This window comes from Microtus ochrogaster (assembly GCF_000317375.1).
Source record: "Microtus ochrogaster isolate Prairie Vole_2 chromosome 14 unlocalized genomic scaffold, MicOch1.0 chr14_random_1, whole genome shotgun sequence".
Lineage (NCBI taxonomy): Eukaryota > Metazoa > Chordata > Mammalia > Rodentia > Cricetidae > Microtus > Microtus ochrogaster.
Genome location: NW_004949096.1, coordinates 5,527,109 through 5,535,831, shown reverse-complemented (window position 1 = coordinate 5,535,831; position 8,723 = coordinate 5,527,109). Strand labels below are relative to the sequence as shown.

General features: G+C 37.9%; 1 protein-coding gene across 1 annotated transcript in view; it reads right to left on the bottom strand.

Annotated features, from left to right (window-relative positions):
- The window catches only part of Slc5a12 (solute carrier family 5 member 12), a 43,602-nt gene extending 35,297 nt beyond the window's left edge, over positions 1-8,305 (bottom strand). The window contains exons 1-2 of the mRNA XM_005364060.2: positions 7,961-8,305; positions 239-304 (exon numbers count right to left, since the gene is read on the bottom strand). Coding sequence (XP_005364117.1) covers positions 239-304; positions 7,961-8,299 — 405 coding nt within the window. The 5' untranslated portion in view covers positions 8,300-8,305. The remainder of the gene's footprint in view (positions 1-238; positions 305-7,960) is intronic.
- Between the last annotated feature and the right edge of the window lie 418 nt (positions 8,306-8,723).

Genomic DNA, 8,723 nt, shown 5'->3' with positions numbered 1-8,723 from the left:
CCCCTCCCTCTCCAGTCCAAAGAGCAGTCAGGGTTCCCTGCCCTGTGGGAAGTCCAAGGTCCTCCCCCCTCCATCCAGATCTAGGAAGGTGAGCATCGGAACAGACTAGGTCTTTAGAAGATGAGAGTAACTCTTAATATCAAAGCTGCCCTTTTATTGAGAGAACCCCCCCCAATAAACACAACTGAAGCTATTTCTTGTCACCCTCAGTTCCCAAACCTGTCACAGCCCTTCTTACCGTCTGCACGATGTAGATGACCGTTGCTGCATAGCGAACTATCTTGTTGAATCGTAACTGTAAGTACTACAAAACAGAAAGGCATGCAGTTTTAGGCAAGAAATGTGTCTTAGTTTTCCAAGCTGTGAAGAGACACTGTGACCATAGGAAATATTTAATTGGGGCTCGCTTACAGTTTCACAGGTTTAGTCCATAGTCATCGTGGTGAGGAGTATGGTGGTATGCAGGCAAACATGGTGTTGGAGAGGAAGCAGGTTTAGTCCATAGTCATCATGGTGAGGAGCATGGTGGTATGCAGGCAAACATGGTGTTGGAGAGGAAGTAGCTAAGAGTTCTAGATCCTAATCCTCAGGCAGCAGGAAGAGAGAGCTACTAAGCCTGGTTTGGGTTTTTGAAACCTCAAAACCCACTCCCAGTTACAGTTTCTCTACCAAAATCATATCTTTTAATTTTTCTCAAGTAGTTGCAGTCTCTGATGACTAGGCATTCAGACATATAAGCCTTTGGGAGCCATTCTTATTCAAAACACAAGCAGCAAACATTCTTTTTTTATTTTCTTGGCATTCCTCTGGGTTTATGATGCCATTTTATTGTATATATCCTTGGAAGCAGCAGGAGGGGAAAAAACATGGATTGCTGAAAGTCAAACATATAATACGGTTCTTCTCACAATAGTCATGGAAGGCAATTGGGATGCTTGTATCAAAATTTAGATTGTATCATTTTTTATTCAGGGGTCTTCCTGTTTGATACCCTCCCCCTTCATGGAAATTTATCCTTTATATACCTTCTGCCTACAACTTAGCTTAATTCTTTGTTTCTTCTTTTCTGGAATAATTCTGTAACACTCTCATTGGTCACTATAAAACTAAGGCTTGGAGTGTTCTATTAGTTCATGCCCCAAAACACACACATTGTATCTCTTAAGAGAGTTCTTTTTTTTTTTTTTTTAGTTCTTGCGAGGTTTATTTATTCAATTCTCCAATGTAGACCGAATTTTCCAGAAAAACATGTTTTTTCCACACAGTCTGTAATTTCAACTTCGCAGAAAATGTCTGTTTGTTTTTTTTTATTAAATTTTATTATTCAATTAAGGATCTCCGCCTCCCCCCCCCGCCACCGCCTCCCATCTCCCTCCCCCTTCCCCGATCAAGTCCCTCTCCCTCATCAGCTTGAAGAGCAATCAGGGTTCCCTGACCTGTGGGAAGTCCAAGGACCGCCCACCTCCATCCAGGTTTAGTAAGTTGAGCATCCAAACTGCCTAGGCTCCCCCAAAGCCAGTACGTGCAGTAGGATCAAAAACCCATTGCCATTGTTCTTGAGTTCTCAGTAGTCCTCATTGTCCGCTATGTAAGTCCGGTTTTATCCCATGCCTTTTCAGACCCAGGCTAGCTGGTCTTGGTGAATTCCCGAAGGATCATCCCCATTGTCTCAGTGTGTGGGTGTACCCCTCTTAAGAGAGTTCTGATCATACCACTCTCAAAATATCCAGTGATTCTCTATTGATGCCAAAACAATGGGTACCTCTCCAGTGTTTTTTTTTTTTTGCACTGTTGCCTGGCCACACCTGTCTATCTCATGTTATACCTGGACCTTCTTAGTATTTATTCTTCATATTAAATTATATTCATTGCTAAACTGGTAATTATTGCTTTTTACATCTTTAATATTTTAATTGTATTACTTTCTTCTTCCATTTTTATCCTCTAGTCCCTTCCAGCTACCCTCCTTCAAATCCCTTTTATGTCCCATCAAGTTGATGTCCTCTTTTTCTTTGACTATTATTGTTACAAACATATGTGCATGTATATGCATATGTCTCTGTATGTACAAATATCTATAAGTAACCTGTTGTATCTTTTGCTGTTGTTGTTTGTGCATGTTTTCAAAGCCAATCATTCTATAATTGGCATCCAATAAGGGGACAGTTTCTACTCAGCTGCAATACCTATGAACCACAAGAATTACTATAATGACAATATTTGTAAAGGTGGTAACCAACAGCTCTTTGGTTTCTTTTTCTACTTTCCTATAATAATTAAAAATGAAAGAGACATTCTGCTCAAATTTAGTTTGAAACCTGTTTTCAATTCTTTTAGTTATCTCTCAGGAAGATTACTCCAATTGGCATCCCTATTTTTACGTATATATGCTGTCTTCTGAGCTCTGTAGCTCAGGACACTGTATATTTTTAAAGCCATCAGTCTGTCTGGTTATGTATGGGTATGAGTGGCTTAAAATAGTAGAAATTTATAACCTTTCATTTCTGAAGATAAAAAATTCAAAATGAGTTTCCCCACAACAAATCATTGTTACAGTGCCACATTCCCACAGAGATGCCTAATAGTAAATCCACTTTGAGCTTCTCTGAACTCTTGTTGTCTGTTGGTCATCTTTTGTTTCTCTCTCCATCACCCTGGAGTTTTGTGTCTCCTTCTATGGCCTAAGACTATTTTCTCATGCTTGATGCAATATAATTCTACAGCTGATTATATTTTCTCTCCCTTTCAATATATTTTTCTCTCACCTATTGGTTGTCTTTGTTGGATATATAAGCTTTTTAAATTCATTTTACATACCAATCACAGTTCTCCATGCCCCCCAAACTCACCCCCATCTACTCCTCAGAAAAGAAAAGGCCTCCCATGGGGAGTCAACAAAGCCTAATATATTCAGTTGAGGAAGGACCAAGCCCCCCACTGACTCCCTGCATCAAGACTGAGCAAGGAAAAGAGATATATCCATATAATCTTGCATCCCCTTCAGTTTTCAGGACCCAGATCCAATTCATGAAAGGAACCTCATACCTATACCACACTTTCAAATACAGACACTCAATGTATCTCTTTTGATATTGTTTTAAAAATATCTTTCCTCTATATTTTGGGTGATAGACTCCTAGTTAGCCCAATTGCTTCAGAAGTCAAAACCCTAAAATCATTCTAGGCATTCATCTAGAATATGTCTCTATAACATAAACCACATAAAACATGTCATTATTCATTCAAGTAGCATAATGACCTATCTACAAAGATTAAAAGCTAATTCCTCCATAGATTGAGTGAAAATCCTCATAATATAGAGTTAGACTTTATCAGATATTAAATATCCATTTAAGATAATTAGTTTCTAATATCACTTTTGCTAAAGTAATATTCCATAATATTTAAATATAATACTATCAAAATAATTCCACAGACTCTAATACGAAGAAAAAACTACTACAAGTGTTCGGAGATCACTGTTCAAGACATTATAACCTATGTACTTTTTTATGAAAACTTAGGAGTAAGAAGTTTAAGGGTCATCCAATATAAGAAACTGGCAATAATGATAGAATATGAAACGTACTTTAAAAATTTAAGAGTAAATAATAGGCTGGGCTTGTTAGCACAGAAAAAGAAAAAGGAAAATAAGTTAAACTAAGTGAAGATACCATGAAAAGTCTAATTATAAACCATAAAACAGGAGATAATGAAAATGTATGCTATTGAAATTGAGCTAATTCTAATTTATAACATATGGGCAAAAATAAATTCTATGCTTTCACATGGGTATTTAATCCCAAGATTCAGAGTTTCATCTTGAAATCCCACTGTGTATCAAAGCATCCAACTCACTGGCTATTAAAATTATACATATACATATACATATACATATACATATACATATACACATATATATATATTGCTATATTGTACCATATTGAAAAATAGACCCCATCCAGTCTATGGGGCATTTTGTTGTTTGATTGATGTGGGAAAAACTAGACCCCTAGAGATAGTGCAACCCTTGGAAAGGTGGTCCTGGGTTGAATAAGAAAGCAGCCTTTGAAAGTCTTGTAACTAGAATGTCTTCATGGTCTCTGCTTCAGTTCCTACCTCAGGTTCCTGCCTGGAGTTCCTGCTTGAGTTTCTTTCTATGATGAATTGTGACTCAAGATGAAATGAACACTTTCCTTCCCAAGATGCTTTTGGACAGTGTTGTATCACAGCAACTGAAAGCAAACTAGAATACCCATCCAAAAAGTGATGGGTTCAAAACTCAAGAATAACTATCCTTCATCACTCTTGAGGATAATGGCTATTCCTCCATTCTTTCTCCAGGTTCCCATATAGCTCTAGTCAAGTGGAAGATCGGTGACTTGAGGTATCAGATGGCCTACACTACATGCATATCTGGACGTGAGAAGTCAGTTAGCTTACCCCTGTTCTTTTTGAGTCCAATCATGCTACAGAGTTAACCCATCTATTTCATCTTGCTTGCTTGCATAGCAATATCATGGCAGCATTCCCAGGAGCAAAACACAGAAGATGTAAATTTCATGAGATATATAATCCAAACTCACTAATTGTTTGAAATGTTTAATCATCACTGAAGGACTATGGCCAGTTTAAGAGTGGTGCGCATGACTCTGGCAGACCTTCTTCTTCTCCCCAGTTCCCTTTGCCTTGATTAAAAAAACAACTTTTAGATTACATTTCTTAAGCTAGTCCCCAAGGTCCATTCCCTTATTTAGCCACTTCCTCCTTCTGAGTCTAACTACCAAGGTCCAGCTAACAAAGTGTTAAAGTTCACCAATGAAAGGCTCTGAAGAAGGATGCTTAAAAGAAATCCCACACCAGCTCAGAATTGAGAAATAGACGGTTATTTATTTAGGGGTAGACTCACAAATCAGAATCCTCTGCTGGTGCGGAGATCAGAAACCGAATCCCACAGCGGGTAACTACTGGTTGTAGGACTTCCTACAGCAAGGCTCCTTTTGGCTCACCTAATTAACATGCCCAATTAAAATTAAACACCTCATCCCAACATGGGGTTTCCACTTGTACCTTTATAAACTACAATTTTCCTATGTGTCATCTCTGTCTTTTCAGAGGCAGTCTTTTGTCCTCTGTGACAAATACCCCTCTGTCCTTTCTCTGGCTCCCCTTTTTTTCTCCATCTTCTTCTATATCCAGTGTTTGTCTCTTATTCCCTGCCCTATGTTCCTCTGAAACAAATAAATCTCCTTTGTGCTTAGAACTTGGTCCTGGGTGTCCTGAGCCAACACTTTTCCTTTAAGTTAAAGCAAATGACAAAGCAGACTGGTGTTCAAGGAGCGCAATGTAATGTCCACTTATTTCCATATTTCATACCTGAAAAAATCCTTAAAGTAATATATTTTACTGTATAATGGGATATAAATAAAGACACCCCAAATACCACAGCGTTAAAAGTAGGGGACAATGAAAAAATTAAGAATGTTAATATAGCATTCTAGTCCAAATATATATAAAAAAAATTCCACATAAAATCTCATCCATCTCATCCACTGTAGAAATCCTTCAAGACAGAAGTTATTACAATACAATATAAAGTGCTTAAGAAATTTTCCTATCATGCAGCTAGTATGTGGCAGAACTAGCATTCAAAGCCAAGTAGGCTTATATCAGAGTTTGCGGCATTACCTCTAGGCCATACCGCCAATTCTTGTGAAGCACGGATCAATTCCAAAATAACCTCATGGGTATTTAAATAATCGTCATGTTCTCCTGTACAAGGGTTTTAAAGCATCCTAGACTAACAGTGGTACTTTTAAAACAGGTTTGTATCTAAATTTAACACGGAAATTTGAAAGGAGTCTTAAATCTCTTCAATTATGTGTTTGCAGTTTGTTTAATTGCCTTTCACTTTACCAAAATTAGTTACAAGTTACAAGCATTGGAGAAGACAGGTTGCTCCATGTGAGCACACTGTTCAATCATTTTAAAGTAAACGCAGAACCTTTGGTAATCTAACTCTCTGTTTCCATGGCCACATACACTCAAATTTGGCTCCAAAACAAGTTATCCCTTATTCCTTGAGGTGAGTGCTGTGATTTTTGTGCCAACAAAGACTGGATGTGTTAATACAGGTAAAATACTTCCAATAGTATTCAGCTCAAACTAAATACTCTTTATACGATCCTGTGTTATGTTTTATGTATTTATTGTTTGTCTCCTTTGCATGAAATTGGCTCCACGAGGGCAGGCAATTTGTTTAACGCATGTCCTCAAACCTTGAGGGTGTACACAAGATGAGTAAATGCTTTATGAGTATTCCTGGAATGAATGGCTGATCATAGCACATATTCCAAGAAGAAATACAGACATAGAGCTGAGAATGTCAAAAATATTTCTAGAGCAAAACTAGGAAACTCCAGCTACATCTTCTTTAGTCAAATGTTCACATATGGATGGGAAAATTCATTCTCAAATACACGTTAGTATTTAATGGCATGTGTGCACAGTTTTAGAGCTAATCATAAATTTAACCATTATCTCTTGAATTTGTGACTCATACTGAGCCTGCTGAATTGTCCAACTATGATTAATTTCTCAGCATCAGGATAATTAATGTTGAACATTTGGGATATGATGGACTCTCTGTATGTCTTAAGACCTTCTTTAAAGTATTCATTTGCCTAAATGGCTTTGGAAGGCTAAAGAAACTCTTTATGATAATTTATCTCACTGATTTTTAAACAAGTTTTTTTATAAGTCTTCTGTTGTAACTTTCAGAGTTTTCATTGGCAATGAAATTCTATGGTGTGGTTGTTGTTTTTTCACACAAAACTGCATTTTTATTAACCTTAAATACTGGGCATGGAAATTCAATTTTGAATATGTTGATTTTCTTGAGTATTGCTTCAAAACCAAAATTCCATGGTCTTATTTCCCACTCATTACAATGATTTACATATTTTTATCATTAAGGAATTCCTTCCTACAAAAATATTTCTCACTTTACCAAAATATTTCTAATTGATTCTTAAAACTGAAGTGCAGTAATAATTACCACTAGAGATCTACTGTTTGTTTGTTTATTTATTTATTTATTTATTTTTTGGTTTTTTTCGAGACAGGGTTTCTCTGTGGCTTTGGAGCCTGTCCTGGAACTAGCTCTGTAGACCAGGCTGGTCTCGAACTCACAGAGATCCGCCTGCCTCTGCCTCCCAAGTGCTGGGATTAAAGGCGTGCGCCACCACCGCCCGGCGAGATCTACTGTTTAATAAACAGCCCATAGAAAAGAACATATACAAATTAGCTTCTCAGTAGACTTTTGTCTAGTGTTAAAAAATACCTAACTAGCCGGGTGGTGGTGGCGCACGCCCTTAATCCCAGCACTTGGGAGGCAGAGGCAGGCGGATCTCTGTGAGTTCGAGACCAGCCTGGTCTACAAGAGCTAGTTCCAGGACAGGCTCCAAAACCACAGAGAAACCCTGTCTCGAAAAACCAAAAAAAAAAAAAAATTAAAAATTAAAAAATACTTAACTTACCCACTAGATCTCAGTTTTCTCAGCTGACAAATTATAACTCTAATAGCATTGTTCTATTTGCCTTTCAGAACAATCAAGCTAATGATAATAAAGAAAATGACTCTTTATCACCTCTCACTAACTAAATATAAGTATTATAAGTATAAATATTTCTCACTTTTTCAAAACATATTTTATATATTTGTTCTCATTAAATCATGGAAACACTATTAGCTACCTTCTACAGAGTCTCAAAGCACAGCACCCTCACCCATAGTAAATATTCTTGCTTTTAGCAATGTGAAGTTGCCTTGAAAATATCCCATTATTGATGTCAAGATGATATGCACTAATGAAACAACAAAAAGTTAAGGAAAAGAAAGACCCTTCAAGTGGAAGTGGCATCTCCAAAGGTACTGGAGAGGCATGGAATGGTCTCTTACCTCATAGGTGCTTGTGATGCCAGATCTGTAGAACACGGGAAGAAAGAGTTCAGATGTGAAGAGGACCACAAATGCATATGAAATGATGAAAAGGAGGAAGGATGCCCCAAAGCGGTAGACTTCAGCAGGAGTGCCCAGGACCGTGACAGCTGACATGAAGCTGGCTGTCAGAGACAAAGCTACTGGGCCAAAGCTCATTTGCCTCCCGCCGACCAAGAATTCCCGAGATGTTGCTTTTTTTCTCTCCTTTATGGCAAAAAACACACCAATTCCAGAGGAAATGACAAAGAGGCCTGCAAACACAACATAATCCCAAGCTTCAAAGTTCTTCACCTCCATGCTTGGAAGCAGAAGACGATAGTCTCTTGCAAGCAGGTCTCAGGGAGATGTTTCCAACAGCAGAGGCTCTCTTGAGAGGGACGAATGTGATTCTCTGAAGGGTTTAAGGCTCATCGACACGTGTTAATTTTCAGATACCAAATTGTTCTCAAAGTTCTCAAAAGTTGACTGTAAAAAAATAATCGGTGGTGGCACTGGTACCAGAGGGAAAATGAGAACTACAAAGGTGACTGATCACAAGCTGGCTGCTGCTACCCTCCTGCAACAGATGCCAAAGAAGGACTTCAGATGTGTTCTCAAGTTAACTGCTGGGGGTAGAGAGAGTTGGTTTGCCAGCTAGCATGCTTTTTTATCTCCTAGATATTTTCAAATAAAAGTTAAATATTATTAGGGAACAGGGAAGTGATAAAATGTGACTACTTCA